We start from the raw sequence: 20,606 nt of genomic DNA, 5'->3' as shown, positions 1-20,606 counted from the left end.
CTCACAGCTCATAACATTTTAGTCCCTTTCTATGAAAAGCATATCAGCACAGGTATTTTGGTTTTAGTTTGAAACACAATTATTACATTTTATAATCTGCAACATTCATGCTATAGACTACATGATATTCTACTGCACAGAAATGCATTGTAAGAGCTTACATTATGGACATTTAGATCATTTCCAATTATTTATTCCCTCCCTCCCTCCCTCCCTCCCTCCCTCCCTTCCCTCCCTCCCTCCCTCCCTCCCTCCCTCCCTCCCTCCCTCCCTCCCTCCCTCCTTCCTTCCTTCCTTCCTTCCTTCCTTCCTTCCTTCCTTCCTTCCTTCCTTCCTTCCTTCCTTCCTTTCTCTCTTTCTCTCTTTCTCTCTCTCTCTCTTTCTTCTTCTTTTTTTTTTTTTTTGATACAGGGTCTTGCTTTGTTGCCTGGGCTAAAGTATAGTGGTGTCATCATAACTCACTGCAACCTCAAACTTCTGGGCTCAATCGAACTTCCTACCTCTGCTTCCTGAGTAGCTGGAAATACAGAAGTGTGCCACCACACCTGGCAAATTTTTAAATTTTTTTTGTAGAAATGGGGGTCTCACCATGTTGACCAGGTTGGTCTTGAACCCCTGGCCTCAAGCAATTCTCCCACTTCAGCCCTCCAAAGTGCTAGGATTACAGGCATTAGCCACTGCACCCAGCCTCCAATTTTCCTTGTTATAAACAGTCTTGGGATAAACATCTTTAAACATACCTTACTCTATTTATGTATGCTTTTTAGAACTTTTAAGGTTTCAATTCCACCAGCATTCTATCACTCTGCTCACTTGACTATATTTTTCCCATAGATGAATATCATAATATTGAATCTTTGCTAATGTGGTCCATTTGTGTTTCCTCATTTGTGACTCTACTGTTTATCTTAATCTTTTCATGTATTGAAGTTTATTTTCCTTTTCTTACTGTCTTCTAAAAGTTCCTTATATTAAGGATGTTAACTCCCTAACATATGCTGTAAATATGTGTATTGTTCTGTCATATTTTACTTACACTTTCTTCCATGTAAACTTTTCTTTATGTAGTTGAATCCATTTATCTTTTCTTTTATGAATTTTACCTTCACAGAATGCTTAGAAAGCTTTCCCACACCCAAAGTTATACAGACATTTACGTACATTTTGTTCCTAATACTTAAGACAGACAAATAACAGCAAAGGAAATAATCAACAGAGTGAAAGGGCAACCTAAGAAATGTATGTGCAAACCACATATCTGATAAACGGTTAATTCCCAAAATATATAAAGAACTCCTACAACTCAACAGCAAAAATCCCCTAAACCCACTTAAAAAATGGGCTAAAGACCTAAATACACATTTCTACAAAGATGACATACAAATGGCCAATACCTACCTGAAAAGATACTCAAAGTCATTCATCATTAGGGAAATGCAAATCAAAACCACAATGAGCTATCACCTCGCACCTGGCTATCAAAAAAGGCAAAAGACAAGTGTTGGTACAAATTTTGACAAAATTGGATTGTTCAAGCACTAGTGGGAAGCACTAGTTTCCATAGCACAACTGCTATGGAAAGCAGTATGGAGGCTCCTCAAAAAATAAAATAAAATTAGAACTACTATGTTCATGGCAATCTCATTTATGAGTATTTATTCAAGACTTGAAATCAAGATCTCGAAGAGATATTAGCACTCCCATGTTCACTGCAGCACTATTCACCAGAGCCAAGATATGGAAGCAACCTAAATGTCTACCAACAAATGAATGGATATATGAACTGTGATATATATATATAATGGAATGTTAATATTATTCAGCCTTTAAAAGAAATCCTGCAATATGTAACACCATGAATGAACATTAAGGGAATTATACTAAGTGAAATAAGCCAGTCATGGAAGGACAAATACTATAACACATGATTCCACTTACATGAGGTATCTAAAATAGTCAAATTCAAAGAAGCAAAGAACAGAGTAGTAGTTGCTATGGGGTAGGGGTGGAGGAGGGAGAAACTGGGAATTGCTAAACAATGAGTATAAAATTTCAGTCATGCAAGATGAATAAATTCTAGAGATCTCCTATATAACACTGTGCCTATAGAGAACAATACTGCATAATACACTTGAAAATCTGTTAAGTGGGTAGATCTTGTGTTAAGTGTTCTTACCACAATAAATAAAAAAAGAAATGAAATCATTAAACCAGTTTACTTTGCATAACATATTAATATAACAAACGGGATCTATTGCACCCTCCCCATGGCTATCCCAACTGCATCGGTTAAAAATCTAGTATTTGTTTTTGAATCCATTATTGTTATTGTCTATCACCCAGCACCCTTCACCCCCCTAAGGACCTGAGATGCTACTCATATTCTAAAGTCTTTAAACAGCGGGATGAGATCTTACTGGGAGTCAGGTTCCAAATAAAGCACATAAAGTGAAAATTCAGTACGGTCAAAATTACACTGAAAAACTTCTTTAATCATTCATAACACTGTGAGGCACTCACATTATAATTAACACACAGGAGCTGAGACTGATTAAGAAAGGCAGACTCACCCTGTCCATTTTACACTCCCCCGGGGAGGCACACTGAGTAGGACAGGCAGGAATCAGCCCACCATTTAATGTGCACATTCGAAGGGGTCCTGCTATTTAGACTTAAGGGTTTCCAAATGCACTCTGGACCAGATGGTCTGTTCTTGCTCCAATATCATACTAATGATTTAATCACTCTAACTTAATATATTTAAATAACTATCTGGGAAAGTTTACACCTTTTACACCTCTCCACCACTCATTATTCCTTCTTAACATTTGTCTTGTCCATCTTTTCTTTGAACGTTAGAAACATTATGTCACTTCCTCTCCCAAAAACCTTATAGGGATTTTGATTGGGGGAAAAATGGACATTTTAAGTACATTGAGTCTTTCCATTCAGAAACACAGTACGTCCCTTGATTTGTTCATGTCTTCCCCAAGGCCCCTGAATGTAATTCTGCTGTTTTACCCACATAAATCTTTACATATTTTTTGCCAAGTTTCTGGTCATTACTCCTTGCTATTGTGGATAGAATCTTTTATTGCAACTATACTTTCCAGTGAGTATTTGGAAAACTATCGATTTTCTTATATTATTTTTATATATTTTTAAAATGTGTATATATGTTTTATTCAATAAGCTTGTTATTTTTTAGGTGATTCTCAAATGTTTTTTCAAGTACACAACAATCAAGCCATCTGTAAAAAAAGTATAATTCTTTTAAAAAATATTTATACAGGCATACTGTTTATTGTGCTCCACTTTATCGCACTTCACTAATACTGCATTTTTTTACAAATGGAAAGTTTGTGGAAACTCTGTGTCTAGCAAGTCTATCAGCGCCATTTGTCAAACAGAACATGCTCACTTTGTGTCTGTGTCACATTTTGGTAATTCTCACGATATATCAAATTTTTTCATCAACTACATCTGTTATGGTGATCTGTGATCTTGAATGTTACTACTGTAACTGGAGGCACCACAAACCATGCCCATATAAGATGGAAGACTTGATAAACACATGTATTCTGACTGTTCCACCAACTAGCCACTCCCCCATTCTCTCTACCTCTCCTCGGGCCTCCCTATTCACTAAGACAGAACACTGAAATTAGACCAATTAATAATCCTACATGGGCTCTAAGTGTTCAAGTGAAAAAAGTCCCACATCTCTCATTTTAAATCAAAAGCTAGAAATGATTATACATTGTAAGGAAGGCATGGCAAAAGCTCAGATAGGCCAAAAGCTTGGCCTCTTGCACTAAACAATTAGCCAAGTTGTAAATGCAAAGGAAAAGTTCTTCAAGGAAATTAAAAGTGTTACTCCATAGCACTCTGGGAGGCCAAGGCGGGCAGATTGCTTGAGGTCAGGAGTTCGAAACCAGCCTGAGCAAGAGTGAGACCCCATCTCTACTAAAAATAGAAAGAAATTAATTGGCCAACTAATATATATAGAAAAAATTAGCCAGGCATGGTGGCACATGCCTGTAGTCCCAGCTACTTGGGAGGCTGAGGCGGGAGGATTGCTTGAGCCCAGGAGTTTGAGGTTGCTGTGAGCTAGGCTGACGCCACAGCACTAACTCTAGCTTAGGCAACAAAGCGAGACTCTGTCTCAAAAAAAAAAAAAAAAAGTGCTACTCCAGTGAACACACAAATGATAAGAAAGCAAAACAGCCTTATTGCTAATATGGAGAAAGTTTTAGTGGTCCGGACAAAAGATCAAATCAGCCACACTGCCTTGAGCCAAAGCCCAATCCAGAGCAAGGCCCTACCTCTCTTCAATTCCATGAAGGCTAAGAGAGGTGAGGAAACTACAGAAAAACAGTTGGAAGCTAGCACAGGTTGCTTCATGAGGTTTAAGCAAAGAAGCCATCTCTATGATATAAAAGTGCAAGGTGAAGCGCCAAGTGCTGATATAGAAGCTATAGCAAGTTATCCAGAAGATCTAACTAAGGTAAATGATGAAGGAAACTACACTAACCAATAGATTTTCATGTAGGCAAAACAGTCTTCTATTAGAAGAAGATGCTATCTAGGTCTAGGACTTTCATCATTAGAAAGGAGAAATCTATGTGTGGCTTCAAAGTTTCAAAGGACTGGCTGACTCTTATTAAGGGGTAATGAAGCCAACCACATTGAAAATCCTAGAGCCCTTAGGAATTATGGTAAATCTTCTCTGTCTATGCTGTATAAATTGAACAACAAACCCTGGATGACAACACATCTGTTTATTGGATATTTTAAGCCCACTGTCTAGACCTACTGCTCAGAGAAAAGATTCCTTTCAAAATATTACTGCTCATTTACAATGTACCTTGTAACCCAAGTGCTCTGATGGAGATGTACAAGGAAATTAATGTTGTTTTCATGCCTGTGAACAAAACATCCATCCTGCAGCCCATGAACCAAGTAGTAATTTCAACTTCGAAATATTATTATTTAAGAAATATATATATAAGGTGGCTCAAGCCTGTAATCCTAGCACACTGGGAGAGGCAGGTGGATTGCTCGAGGTTAGGAGTTCAAGACCAGCCTGAGCAAGAGCGAGACCCCATCTCTACTAAAAATAGAAAGAAATTAGCTGGACAACTAAATATATGTATACATAAAAAAATTAGCCAGGCATGATGGCACATGCCTGTAGTCCCAGCAACTTGGGAGGCTGAGGCAGGAGGATCCCTTGAGCCCAGGAGCTTGAGGTTGCTGTGAGCTAGGCTGATGCCACAGCCCTCTAGCCTGAGCAACAGAGCAAGACTCTGTCTCAAAAAAAAAAAAAAAAAAAAAGGAAAGAAATACATTTTTTAAGGCCATAACCACCATAGATAGTGATTCCTCTAAAGGATCTGGGCAAAGTAAACTGAAAGCCTTCTGGAAAAGATTCTCCATTCTAGATGCCATTAAAAACATTCATGATTCCCAGGAGAAGGTCAAAACATCAATAATTAATAGGAGTTCAGAACAAGTTCATTCCAACCCTCATGGATGACTCGGAGGGGGGTTTCAAGACTTCAGTGGAAGAAGTCACTGCAGATGTGGTGGAAATAGCAAAAGAACTAGCATTAGAAGTAAAGCCTGAACATATGACTTAACTGCTACAACCTCATGATAAAACTTGAACAGATGAGGAGTTGCTTAAGGATGAGCAAAGAAAGTGGTTTCTTAAGATAGAATCGACTCCAGGTGAACATGCTGTAAACATTGTTGAAATTACAACAGGCTGGGCATGATGGCTCATACCTGCAATCCCAGCACTTTGGGAGGTTGAGACAGGAACATCACTTGAGGCCAGGAGTTCGAGGCCAGCCTGGGCAACATAATGAGACCCCATCTCAACAACAACAACAAAAAGAAATGAAACCTAAGGATTCAGGATATTACATAAACTTAGCAGCAACAGGATTTGAGAGGACTGACTCCAATTTTGGAAGAACTTCTACTGCAGGTAAGATGCTATCAAATAGCATCACATGCCTCAGAGAAGTCTTTTGTAAAAGAAAGAGTCAATTGATGTGGCAAACTTCACTGTTGTCTTATTTTAAGAAATTTCCACTGCCACACCAACATTTAGCAATCACCACCCCTGATCAGTCCACAGCCATCAACATCAAGCCAAGACCCTCAACCAGAAAAAAGATTACAACACACTGAAGGCTTAGAGGATCATTAGCATTTTTAGTAATAAAGTATTTCAAAATTAATTTACACATACCCTAAGTGTGCAATGCTGTTGCATACTTAATAGATGACAATACAGTATAAGCATAACTTTTCTTTTTTTAAGACAGAGAGACAGTCTTGATGTCTCCCCGGGCTAAAGCACCGTAGCCTCAACATAGCTTACTGAAACCTCAAACCCCTGGTCTCTAGTGATCCTCCCACCTCAGCCTCCCGAGTAGCTGGGAGTACAGGCAGGTGCCACCATGGCCGGCTAATTTTTAAATTTTTTGTAGAGATGGGTTTCACTCTTGCTGGTCTCGAACTCCTGGCCTCAAGCTATCCTCCTACCTCAGCCTCCTGAAGTGCTAGGATTATAGGCGTGAACCACTGCACTCAGCCATAAACATAACTTTTATATGCACTGGGAAACCAAAAAATTTGTGTGACTCATCTTATTGCAATATTGGCTTTACTGTGATGGTATAGAACCGAATCTGCAATATCTAAAATGTATGCCCATACCTCTTTTAATAAATAAGGGAAGCAGCTGAGTGTGGTGGCCCACACCTGTCATTCTAGCACTCTAGGAGGCTGGACAACTAAAAAACTATATGTAAAAAAAAAAATTAGCCAGGCATGGTGGTGCATGCCTGTAGTCCCAACTACCCAGGAGGATGAGGCAGGAAGATTTCTTAAGCCCAGGAGTTTGAAGTTGCTGTGAGCTAGGCTAACGAAATGGCACTCTAGCCCAGGCAACAGAGTGAGACTATCTCAAAAAAAAAAAGAAAGAAAAGAAAAAACTAAATAAGGGAAGCAACAGACTCTGGGCCAGAGGGAGCTCCAGCGCAGTCATTTCTTAGTGTTATAAGCTCATGCAAGTTATTTGAAAAGAGTGTGCTTTCATGTTTATAGGCTAAAAAGTTCAAAATATATCATTAAATCAATTATTATATTATTTAGATCCTCTGTTGGCAGTACTTAATGTTTTTTGGGTCAATGACTCTTTTAAAAATGAAGTCCTAAATTACAGGTTAAAGCTTTGAACTCTATCTCCCCAAGAAAAAGATCACACACACAAAATATCTTTACCTAATTGTGTTCATAGCATTCATGGATTTTCTGAAAGTCCCTAAGTTCACTGCTCTCTGTTTATTTCTGTCAACTTTGTTAGAAAAACAAGGAAAATGTCTCAAATTATGTCAAACATTTTTTTTTTTTTTGAAACAGAGTCTCGCTTAGTTGCCCAGGCTAGAGTGAGTGCCGTGGCGTCAGCCTAGCTCACAGCAACCTCAAACTCCTGGGCTCAAGTGATCCTCCTGCCTCAGCCTCCCAAGTAGCTGGGACTGCAGGCATGCGCCACCATGTCCAGCTCATTATTTGTATATATATTTTTAGTTGGTCAATTAATTTCTTTCTATTTTTAGTAGAGACGGGGTCTCGCTCTTGTTCAGGATGGTTTCGAACTCCTGACCTCGAGCAATCTGCCCGCCTTGGCCTCCCAGAGTGCTAGGATTACAGGCATGAGCCACCGTGCCTGGCCAATGTCAAACATTTTTAAAAAGATAATTCTATGTTACATTTTTCAACATGCTAAAGTTCATTTTTTAAAGTTCATTTTTTAAATATTCATTGAAAATTATTTCTCTAGCCTTCTTTTTCCAATTTGATGTTTTGTGTGTGTATGTGATTTGTTTTTGCCCTCTATTCTACTTTATCTGATTTGGGGGAACCCTCATTTACCTAATATATTTTTGTCCACCCTTTATTTTTTAATTTTTTTTAGATATGTCTGAATGTGTCCCCCAAAATTCACGCATCGAAAACTTAATCTCTACTGCAACAGTGTTGAGAGGTGGGGCCTAATGGGAAGCATTTAGGTCACGAGGGCTTTGCCCTCATGAATGGATTAATGCTGTTGTGAAAGCGCTTTGTGGGAGTGGGTTCCCTCCATTCCACCCTCCCTCATGTGAGGATGCAGCAAGAAGGCCCTCATCAGATTCTTGATCTTGGACTTCCCAACCTCCAGAACTATGAGAAATAAATTTCTGCTCTTTATATATTACCCACCCTCAGGTATTCTGTTATAGCAGCACAAAATGGACTAAGATAGTATGCTACTTAAATTATTTATTTTAATAGAGGAATTATTCTCTATTTAACTTAATAGAGGAAATATTCTCAAGCACTCAGCAAATGTCTATTGAATGTCTATTAGTTGCCAGGCACTTTTAATCCATTTAGATACATTGTTGTAACAGATTGGTTTGGTCTGCTTCAAAGTGAATTTTTAAAATATATATATATATATATATATATATATATATATATATATATATATATATCTTAAACCTTCTTAAAAATTTTCATTTTAAAAACCCTCCTGATTCCTCATTCTCTGAAGAATGATCATAGTCCATTCTGACTGGCATGCTATGAAAGGCTCTAAGAGACCTGTTCCTTCTTTTCCTTTGTCTCATCCTGTTATTCCCTAACCTGCTGCCCTATATCCACTCCACCCCCACTGACGTGCAGTTCTCCAAACCTACCACACCTTTCACAAAACTCCACTCTCTATACTCAGAATTCTTTCCCCCCTTCTACTCAACTTTCAGTATTCAGCTTAAACAGCTGGGCCTTCACTAACCCATTCCCACCATCTCTCTTGAGACTTCTATTTTCCACTGCCAATGAAATACTCCACTTGAATATCCCATAAACTTCTCAGACTCAATATGCCCCAAATTGAAGTCATATTTAAATATAATTAATGTTTTTAATTTCTATTTTGAAGTATGATTTCAAATGTGCTTAATATAGTAACACAGTAAGTAGCACAAGCATTCACATATGGGCTGTGCTCAATTTTTTTATTGAGTGGAGTAGAAAATCAAAAAAGCTTGGAAACCACAGTTCTAGGGCATTTGATCTTAACCTTTGTATGCTTGGGTGGGAAGGGGAGGTTACAGATCCCTTTGAGAATCTAATAAAAGCTAAAGATCACCTCCCAGAAAAATGAACATAAATCATATTTCCTAAAGCTTTTATATGATTTTAAGGGTATCTTGGCCCCCAGGTAAGTCCAGCCCCACGGCCTCCATTCCTAAAGCCACAAGGGAATGGCCAGGAGTAAAGCCCTGTGATCCTATTGTCCTTTACCTTCCCTCTCCTCCTCAAACCCTGCTCCTTTCTCCCCATAGCAGGTTCACCACACTTCTCCCAAGCAGCTTTGGAATTTCCATCCCCTCTGGAACTCCCCAAAAGTTTAGGAACGTAGTCAGAAATGGTTCCTTCTCATGGATAGACATATCATTCATTCCCAAACCATTATCATTTTTGCCATATCCTGAAGCTTCTATACTATTTATTTTCTTCATTTTTAAGAACCAACTTTTAAATTTAAATTTAGTAACATCTTAATACTATCTGTGAAATTGGTTTTGATGTCCTGATTATTATTTTCCTACCTCACATCAAAATAAACACATATTTTATTAAAATAGTGTCTTCACATCCTCACTAGTCACCAAGTTTTAGATCAAACAGCACAAACCCAAGTCTCTGCATTTACTCCAAGGTTTCTGTAGGGTAAACAATGATTTGGACATCAAGAGAAATTATTTTTAAGACAGAAGGAAATATAAAAACATTTGGTCCAATCCTCTCATTTTATACATTAAAAAGCTGAGGCCCATAGAGGTTAAGTGATTTGTCTAAGGTTACATAGGAATTTTTTTTTTTTTTTTTGAGACAGAGTCTCGCTTTGTTGTCCAGGCTAGAGTGAGTGCTGTGGCGTCAGCCTAGCTCACAGCAACCTCAAACTCCTGGGCTCGAGCGATCCTTCTGCCTCAGCCTCCCGAGTAGCTGGGACTACAGGCATGCGCCACCATGCCCGGCTAACTTTTATATATATATATATATATATATCAGTTGGCCAATTAATTTCTTTCTATTTATAGTAGAGACGGGGTCTCGCTCTTGCTCAGGCTGGTTTTGAACTCCTGACCTTGAGCAATCCGCCCGCCTCAGCCTCCCAAGAGCTAGGATTACAGGCATGAGCCACCGCGCCCGGCCTGGGAATTTTAATGAAATGTCTATGATTAACATTCAGGTCTTCCATCAGTCCTATTGGTTTTTCTGCTACATTGTGTCCCTTTAGATCCCACTAGAATGAAACAGTAGTAATAATTTTTAATCTGTTACCTACCTCACTCTTCCATTCAGATTTATCTGAACATGTTGCTTAAAATCTGGATATTTGGATGCCAGATATGCAAAGTCAGGAGGTTTATCCTTGTATCTATTTCTTGCATGCATTGATTTACTCAGAGCCATCTTAAAAAAAAAAAAAAAAAAGGAAAAATAATCAGCATATTTAGTTAAAAAAAATTAATGGGGAAAGCAATGGATGCCAAGTCAACAGCTACAGCCAACACATCTTTGCCAATCAAGTGAGAAAGTAGAAATTATATTTTTAAGATGTATACAACAAATAAGCACATGAAAGGATGCTCAACATCATTAGTCATTAGGGAAAGGCAAATCGAAACCACAATGAAATGCCACTTCACACCCACTGGGATTGTTATAAAATAAATAAAGTAACAAGTGTTTTGCAAGGATGTAAAGAAATTGGAGCTCTCATGCGTTGTTGGTGGGAATGTGAAATGGTACAGCTGCTGTGGAAGAGTTTGGCGGATCTTTAAAAAGCTAAACATAGAATTACCATATGATTCAGCAATTCCACTCCTAGGTATATTCCCAAAAGAACTGAAAGCAGGGACTGAAAGATACTTATACAACAAATGTTCACAGCAGCATTATTCATAATAGCAAAAAGGTAGGAAACAACTCAAGTGTACATCAACAGATGAATGAATAAAATGTGGTATATATATACACACACACACACTAAATATTATTCAATCATAAAAAGAAATGAAATTCTGATACATGCTATGACATGGATGAACCCTGAAAACATTATGCTAAAGGAAATAAACCACGCACAAAAGGACAAACATTGCTGTCAGTGATTAACCTGGTTAAGAAAATTAATTTAAAAAGGACAAATAGCCCGAGCATGGTGGTTCACACCTGTAATCCTAGCACTTTGGAAGGCCAAGGCAGGCGGATCGTTTAAGCTCAGGAGTTCGAGACCAACCTGAGCAAGAGCGAGACCCCGTCTCTACCAAAAAAATAGAAAGAAACTAGCTGGGCAACTAAAAATATATAGAAAAAATTAGCCAGGCATGGTGGCACATGCCAGCTACCTGGGAGGCTGAGGCAGGAGGATCACTTGAGCCCAGGAGTTTAACATTGCTGTGAGCTAGGCTGATGCCACAGCACTGTAGCCCGGGCAACAGAGTGAGACTCTGTCCCCACCCCCCCAAAAAAAGGACAAATATTGTCTATTCCACACACATGAGGTACAAAGAATAACAAATTTATACAGAGAGAAGAACAGAGGTGATCAGGGGCTAGGAGGAGAGAGACATGGGAGTTACTGTTTAGTGGGTACAGAGTTTCAGTTTGGGATGAAGAAAAAGTTCTTAAGATGGACAGTGGTTATGGTTGCACAACAGTGTGAACGTACTTAATGTCACTGAATGGTACACTTAATAATAGTTAAAATGGTACATTTTAAGTTATAAATATTTTATTACAATAAAAAATGTATACAACATAGAATGAAACTTTTTTTTTCTTTAAATCAAGGGGAGAAAATTAAAAAACTATTCCTTTAAGAGAACTGAAGCAACACAAGGCAGTATGATCTATAGCCAAGAATATCAGAGAGGCCAGGCACAGTGGCTCTTGCCTGTAATCCTAGCACTCTGGAAGGCCGAGGTGGGCGAACTGCTTGAGGTCAGGAGTTTGAAACCAGCCTGAGCAAGAGCGAGACCCCGTCTCTACTATAAATAGAAAGAAATTAATTGGCCAAGTAATATATATAGAAAAAATTAGCCGGGCATGGTGGCGCATGCCTGTAGTCCCAGTTACTCGGGAGGCTGAGGCAGCAGGATTGTTTGACCCCAGGAGTTTGAGGTTGCTGTAAGCTAGGCTGACTCCATGGCACTCACTCTAGCCTGGGCAACAAAGCGAGACTCTGTCTCCCGAAAAAAAAAAAAAAAAAAGAATATCAGAGATTAGTTTTTTTTTACAGTGGCCTTCCAAGGAGTGAATATTTAGTAGTGCATCATAAAGTCACTAAAATTTGAAAAAATATCTTCTATTCCAATTTCTTCTATAAATTTTAGTCTTGTCGTTCCTAGGTAGGTAAAACCGAATGAAAGCCAACATAATTTTTTCTTCTTCCAGATTACAAAGGGGGAAAAGCTAATGTATCTATATTAAGAAATAAAAACTGGGGTCTGGCGCGGTGGCTCCCACCTGTAATCCTAGCACTCTAGGAGGCTGAGGCAGGCGGATTGCTCAAGGTCAGGAGTTTAAAACCAGCCTGAGCAAGAGCGAGACCCTGTCTCTACTATAAATAGAAAGAAATTAATTGGCCAACTAATATACATATATAGAAAAAATTAGCCAGGCATGGTGGTGCATGCCTGTAGTCCCAGCTACTCGGGAGGCTGAGGCAGGAGGATTGCATGAGCCCAGGAGTTTGAGGTTGCTGTGAGCTAGGCTGACACCACGGCACTCACTTTAGCCTGGGCAACAGAGTGAGACTCTATCTCAAAAACACACAAAAAAAACAAGAAATAAAAACTGGAATCTGGGTGGTGAACTTGCAGCCTTAAGGACAAATGAGGCCTTCTGGATCCTCAAGAGTGACTTTTTGACTGAATCCAAATTTTATAGAAGTTTGGATTCAGTCAAGGGGCCACACTTGAGGACCTGGAGGGTCTCATGTGGCCCTGAGGCTGCAGGTTCCCTACCCCATTCCAAACAGTATTTTATGTAAGCCAGAAGTTTAGGAGTCATCTAATAGTTCTCTCTCCCTCTCATAGCCAAGAAATCATCAGTCCTGTAGGTTTTACCTGCTAAATACCTCTCAAATCCATCTATTTTTTTCCTGGATAGGAATCCAGATCTGCCCAGTACAAGCTACCTAGATTGCAAGAATTGCCTCTCTATTTAATTTTTTTTAGAGATGAGTTCTCGATAAGTTACCCAGGCTGGACTTGAACCCCAGGGTTCCAGTGATCCTCCCAAGTAGCTGGGACTACAGGTGCATGCCACCATGCCCAATTTATAGCAGCCTCTTAATTGGCCTTCTTGTATCCACTGTTGTTCTCAGCATTCCTTTTTTTTCTTTGCAGTGATCATTTCTTTTTCTTTTTTTTTTTTTTTTTTCAGACAGAGTCTCGCTTTGTTGCCTTGGCTAGAGTGAGTGCCGTGGCGTCAGCCTAGCTCACAGCAACCTCAAACTCCTGGGCTCAAGCAATCCTGCTGCCTCAGCCTCCCGAGTAGCTGGGACTACAGGCATGTGCCACCATGCCCGGCTAATTTTTTGTATATATATATATTAGTTGGCCAATTAATTTCTTTCTATTTATAGTAGAGATGGGGTCTCGCTCTTGCTCAGGCTGGTTTCGAACTCCTGACCTCGAGCAATCCGCCTACCTCGGCCTCCCAGAGTGCTAGGATTACAGGCGTGAGCCACCACGCCCGGCCTCAGTGATCATTTCTAAACACAAATCTCAGTATGTTCTCTTCCTTTGTCTACTTGCTCAAACTTTTAGGATAAAATAAAAATTCATTACTTCAGCATATATAAGGCCCTGCATGACCAAGGCCTTTCCTATCTTTTCACCATCAGCTCTTCTCTCTTTTTTATTTTGGAGTTTATATGACAGATTTATTCATTTATTTATTTATTTTGGAGGCAGGGAGAAAGAAAAACTCCTTACTGTTGTGCTTCTGTGGGGGGGGGGGGTAGAAGAACTTGATAAGAAAATACTTAGCATGATGGTCTTTAAACTCTAGCATCTGAATTTTTAATTCCCTTTTTGGGGGGAGGGGGATACAGGAAGGATGGTTCTATTATCCTGGTTTGCTTTTGACTGTTTATGTCCCACTCCATCAAGACTAAGTCATTCCTCAAAGGAGGTGGAAACAAAACATAATCTCTTAAAATATTTTTAAGAGGACATGCCGGCTTGGTCCCTGTAACAATATGTCAACGAAATGTGCTAACCGTTTTTTTTTTTTTTTTTAAGTTGTCAAAATAGCCCAAGGGATTAAGCCCAAATTGCAGGGCTGTTTTAAAACAGAGCCATCCATAGAGGGCCATGGCTAATGCCATTTTGCCAGACTTTCACTGAGTGGCGCCATTGGTGAGGCCTAGGTGAGGATTAGGCCGCTCCACCATTAGGTACCACCCAGCACCCAGGACCGCGGGAGTCCCCCTTCCCAGGTGAAGGTGCCCAGCAACTGGATTTCCCTTGCCCTTCTTTCTGTCCCCAGCCTGGCCACAGGACCTTTACGCAGGCTATTCCTTTTGTCTGTAATGTTCTTTCTCCCCTCTTCAGCTGGTGAATTCCTACTTTCCCTTAGGATCACAGTTCAAGCATCTCTTTTTCAGGAAGGTCTTTCCTTCCCTAATGTCCCCAGTTAAGTCATATCTCCTAATATAAAGTCTTCCAGAAATAAGCACCTTTCCTTTGCAAGCTTTGTTAGAAATGTAATTTTACATAATAAAAAATATGTAAACACTCTATTTCAGAAGTTTGGTTTTTTTTATTTGTTTGTTTTTGTTTTTTGAGACAGAGTCTCACTCTGTTGCCCAGGCTAGAGTGCCATGGCATTAGCCTAGCTCCCAGCAACCTCTAACTCCTGGGTTCAAGCGACCTTCCTGCCTCAGCCTCCTGAGGAACTAGGACTACAAGTGCATACCACCATGTCCAGCTAATTTTTCTATTTTTAGTAGCAACAGGGTCTCACTCTTGCTCAGGTTGGTCTCGAACTCCTGACCTCAACTGATCATCCCGCTTTGGCATGCTAGGATTACAGGTGTAAGCCACCATGCCCGGCCTCAGAAAATTTTTTGACAGCTTTCTACACCAGAAATTAAACAACCACCTTCAAAAAGAAGGTGAAGGCCGGGCGCTGTGGCTCACGCCTGTAATCCTAGCTCTTGGGAGGCCGAGGCGGGCGGATTGCTCAAGGTCAGGAGTTCAAAACCAGCCTGAGCAAGAGCGAGACCCCGTCTCTACTATAAATAGAAAGAAATTAATTGGCCAACTGATATATATATATAAAATTAGCCGGGCATGGTGGCGCATGCCTGTAGTCCCAGCTACTCGGGAGGCTGAGGCAGAAGGATCACTCAAGCCCAGGAGTTTGAGGTTGCTGTGAGCTAGGCTGACGCCACGGCACTCACTCTAGCCTGGACAACAAAGTGAGACTCTGTCTCAAAAAAAAAAAAAGAAGGTGAAAACTGTTGTTTTTCAATCCAGACTTTTCCAAATCATGTATCTAACTGCCTACTGTATTTTTCACTTGTATAGCTCAAAAGCACTTCATGTATAAGATGTCGAAAATTAAATCATTTCACCCACCCCTAACTGGTCCTTTCCTAATCTTCCCTATCTCACTGAATGCACCACTATCTTTCTGGTCGTGCACAAGTCAGAAATCTTTACCACATTCTCCACCCTGCCTCTCCCATTCAGAACACACACCATGTCCTGAATATTCTCTACCTACCAATTATTTCTTGACCCTACCCAACTTTTCCCCCTTCACAACTCCACCTTACTGGCCCAGATCATTATTATCTCTTCTTAGATTGCTGTTAGAGCCTTAAACTGATCTCTCTGCTAACCACTCTTGCCCCTGCAAATCATTTTTCACCTAGCAGGCAGACAGTCACCCCCTGGATGCAAATCTGAACATTCTCTTACCGTTAAATAAATCCCTTCAGTGGCTTCTCAAAGCTATTAGGCCAATAAAGTGCAAAATCATTAACAAGGCCTTGCCTATCCCTCCAACCACACTTGTTGCCACTCTCCCCTTTCCATTCTATGCTCCAGACATACTGGTCTTCTTCCATTTTCTCCATTTGCATGGTGGTCTGTCCTGCCATCTGCCATTCTTACTGCCTGCAAGACTCTCCTCACCTTCTACCATCTCCTTTCACCTCTCAAGGCCCACTAACCCTTCAAATCACACCCTAAGCATCATTATCCCAGGCAGACTTTCTCTGACACCACACATCCAATCAGGTCACCTACTCTATATGCTTCAAAGCACCTTGTGCTTTGCCCTCAGAGCTATTATGTGTGTAATTAGTTTATATGTCACACACACCCCAGACTACAACCATATCCATCTTATTCATGGTACCCCTAGCAACTGTCATGCTATAAATATTTGTTGAGTAAATGAACAGTTCAGAATTTTACAGAATTATTAGTCATCTGAAAGTTTTTCAGCACACTAAGTTACCATATTTTGCCCCTCACACTATCCCTAAAACTCCCTATATACCAGTTTGATTTTCCTACTATTTACATACCCCTTACAGACCATCAGGAAACAGAGAAGCATAAAACCAGGATAGGCCCTGATCCCCAAGAAAACATCAAAAAGGAAAATGCTTTCCTTTCTTGTGATTCTGGCAAGCAACAAATAGAAAAGTCGCCATGCTCATGCCTGAAATCCTACCACTCCAGGAGGCCAAGGTGAGAGGATTGCTTGAATTCAGGAGTTCGAGACCAGCCTGAGCAAGAGTGAGACCCGGTCTCTACTAAAAATAGAAGAACTAGCTAGGTGTGGTGGTTTGCATCTGTAGTCCCAGCTACTTAGGAGACTGAGGCAGGAGGATCACTTGAGCCCAGGAGTTGGAGGTTGCAGTGAGCTTTGGTGATGCCACTGCACTCTAGTCACGGTGACAGAGCAAGACTCTGCCTCAAAAAAATAAAATAAAGAAACAAAAGAAAAAAAAGGAAAGGAACTCTAACAGTAATTTCAAGAGACACTGGTATGTTAGGGATCTGCAACACATCAAGGAAGATTCTAAAGACTACATAGCTGACGCTGGTGCACATGCCACTTGACACTGAACATTCGTGAAGCAAATTAAATCACAGATATGGCAAATTCAGTTCATTTCCTTCATTACCCAATCTTTCTAGTCTGAACAGATGCAGAATTAATCAATAAAACCAATTCTTTCCTAATTAGCCTCCCAATACAGGCAACAGGTTCTTAGCCAAATATATTCCATTCCTCAGGGTTTAAACGGCTGTCAACTCCTACCTGGCGCATCAGCATTGTTACTCCCCACTTTTCTCTCACCCTAACATCCACATTTTCTGGTTCATTCTTTCTAGCTACAGTTATCATCATTGCTGTTTATCAAGTCTGGCACACTCATGCCTCAGGATTTTTGCACTTGTTCAGTCTGCATGGACTGCTCTCCCCAGAAATATATACATACAAAGTATGCTCACCCTGTTTATGTCTTTGGTCAAATGACACATTTTCATTGAGGCATTTCCTGAGTATCCCATTTAAATGTCCAGTGAATGAACAGACTGGTCTCCTCTCTTACCTTCAGTTTTCTACATAGTATGTAGCCCCATACATTTTGCTTATCTTTTAAATCTGCCCTGCCTGTAACCTTCATGAAGGAAAATATTTTGTCTGTCTTGTTCACTGCCATTTCCCAACGCCTAAAATAAGGTCTGGGAGAATAGGCACTTAATTTGTCGAAGAAAAACACGATGGAATTCTACACTGTCCAGGCCACTGAAACACAGAACCCTCTCATTCTGAGCACGCAGTCCCCACCTTGAGCCTCAAAAAAAAAAAAAAAAAACCTCAGCCCAAGGACTGGAACTTTTCTCTTCCGGGTTATCTGAGTCTGTCCAGAAAGCTAAAGTAGTGGATCCTTGAGACTGCCACTTCCTCTTTCTTTGATCTTTCTCATCCCCATGCTTCTGTTTCCTTGGTTCCTCCTAACCATTAACCCTGTTCAACTACCATTTCTCCTAGTACATAAGCCTGTAAAACAGAATAAATTCCGATTTCATAACTTCGAATTCCTTCTGCACAGATTCCTCCTACCTCAACCTCAATCTACATTTTCTCCCCTGGCCTTCCCTTGTAAATCCGATTTTTTGCGCTAGTTCTGCCACTGCCAGTTCTCCTTCTCTTCCACTCCTTCCACCCACTCATCTTGCCCAGTTTGTCTTCCCGCCTGTTTCGGATCTCTCTAAACCTCCTAAACCCCAGGGGTCTTTCCTACTTCAATTCCAGTCTCTATTCTATTCGCCAACTCCTCCCACTCACCCACCCCCAACACCCCCGCGCGCGCGCACACACACAAACCCACATCAAGTCTCTCTCCCTAGACCCCGAAATGAGCAACACACGAGCCCAAAACCCCACAATGACGAACCCGGGTAACCCAGTAGTTAAGTTGCCCATGATCGCAACCGGCATGAAAGCTGTCAAGACTCACCTCTGAGGCCAACGTTCCTGCCAGACGTCGTGTCTGGCGTGGGCCTATACGACCCCAAAAGCTTAAGCCACCCGCAGCGCGAAGCTCCTAGAAACGCAGGTGCTACGCTCCCAGCGCGCCGCCATCTTGTGAAACCATCTAGCCTCGTGATTGGACAAGTAACTATCGCGCCGTTTGTAGCCAAGCCGGAAGGAACGAGGAACTGTCGCGAGACCTGGGGTTTGTGGCTCCTTCAGGCAGAAAGTGGGGGCGTGGTAGCAAGTGGAGTCCTTTTGCCGTGAGGCAGGAAGGGACCTGTATTTGAATTAGCTAGGGTAACTTGTCTAGAAAAAAGCTTTCAAGGCCCCACTCCAGACTTACTAAGTCACACTCTCTGGAGTAGGACGGGGAATATGAAGATGAGGGAGGGAGACTTTGAGGTTTGATGGCAATTAGGGCTTATTTTGCAACAGGTCTGTCCTCAGGCAATGTCTTAATCATTGCAGTTAAACCTATGAAGTTGGGGAAGAGTAGTCTCATTTACGGAGTAAGAACTGAAGATCAGGGATATTAAGTCATTTGCTCAAGATTTTACATTCGTATGACATCAAGTTCACGTTCTTTGTATTTCCTCTCCTGCCTTGAGCGAGAGCTGGGCTAATGCATTTCATTTTCTTTTCAACTCATTTTTACCCTCTGATAATTGGGGTGAGCATTAGTCTTACCATTTTACAAAAACTGAGAAAAGTTAATGACTTAAAAAAGGTACACAACTAGTAAGAAAGCTAAGGCTAAAGTCAGCTTCTGGACCTAGTATCTTTTTCCATAAAAGAAAAAAAAGGCTTGTCTAGGTCCTAGAAATTACTGTGAAAGCTTCTGGCAAACAATTTCATAAAATTGGGAGATAGGTAGCAGGGAGTAAGGAATGGAGGCTTCAGCTTTGTGGAGAACCAAGCGTGTCAGTAGTCGCCGAGGGAAAGCTAAGGAAGTGTTTTTTATTACCTATTGCGTAACCAACCACCTGAAAACGTATGGCTTAAAGCAGCGATCCTTTTATTAATGTTTGCTCACAGTTCTTCATTCTGGGCTGTGATTAGCCCAACTGTTTTGCATCAGCTGGGAGCTGGTTCAGCTGAGACAGCTGGGTCTCTCTCCCTATAGTCTCAAGTTCTCTCGCTTGTGGCCTTTCCAGGAGGTAATTTGTCCAACAGAGTAGACAGATTTCTTTCACATTTTCTTAGGACCCCCCCCAAAGGGCAAAAGTGGAAGCTGCTGGTACTTCTTGAAGCTTAGGTCCAGAACTAGCAGTTACACTATATACTCTTAAAGCAAATCAAAGGGCTATCCCAGATTCAAGGGGAAAGAACTCTGCTAGGGTACCTTTCAGTATTGGAAGGCATGGCTCATTGAGGATACCAATGTAATATAATAATACCACAGATAGCTTTCTGTCTTTGGTTGGTAGTGGCTTTGATACTAGTTATTTTTACAGTTTTTTATAGGGGCTCACTCTGTTGCCTCATCTAGAGTACACTAGCTCACTGCAACCTAACCTCCTGCCTGAGCCTTCCAAGTACCTGAGACCAGGTGCCACCACACCTGGCTAATTTTCCTATTTCTTGTAGAGACAGATTCTTGCTGTTACTCGGGCTGGTCTCAAACTCCTGGCCTCAAACAATCCTTCCACCTCAGCCTCCCACAGTGTGGAGATTTCAGGCATGGGCCACTGTGCCCAGCCTATTTTTATAGTATTTAGTGCTTTCTTCTGAAAAGGTGAAAGAGAAAATGGCCTTGGAGTTATGACTGGTGGGGATGAAGTAATTGTATTTAAGATATTGGTAAATTTCTGTTGGCTCCAAACTTCAGTTCATCTCCCCTGTAGGTTGGACCAGAGAGACCCTAGCTCTGCAACTAAGGAACTTTAATTCTGCCCCTACTTCTTACTAACCCTGTGACTATGGGCAATTTACTTAAACTCTTCAAGCCTTGGCTT

At 40.8% G+C, this 20,606-nt stretch overlaps 1 protein-coding gene across 1 annotated transcript in view; it reads right to left on the bottom strand.

The window, feature by feature from the left end:
• METTL16 (methyltransferase 16, RNA N6-adenosine) overlaps nt 1-18,768 on the bottom strand; it is a 67,690-nt gene extending 48,922 nt beyond the window's left edge. Inside the window, exons 1-2 of the mRNA XM_012740782.2 lie at nt 18,635-18,768; nt 10,415-10,542 (exon numbers count right to left, since the gene is read on the bottom strand). Of these exons, the coding sequence (XP_012596236.2) occupies nt 10,415-10,542 (128 nt within the window). The 5' untranslated portion in view covers nt 18,635-18,768. The remainder of the gene's footprint in view (nt 1-10,414; nt 10,543-18,634) is intronic.
• Between the last annotated feature and the right edge of the window lie 1,838 nt (nt 18,769-20,606).

Source organism: Microcebus murinus, chromosome 18, assembly GCF_040939455.1.
Source record: "Microcebus murinus isolate Inina chromosome 18, M.murinus_Inina_mat1.0, whole genome shotgun sequence".
NCBI classification, from domain to species: domain Eukaryota; kingdom Metazoa; phylum Chordata; class Mammalia; order Primates; family Cheirogaleidae; genus Microcebus; species Microcebus murinus.
This window is presented reverse-complemented; position numbering and strand designations above follow the sequence as displayed.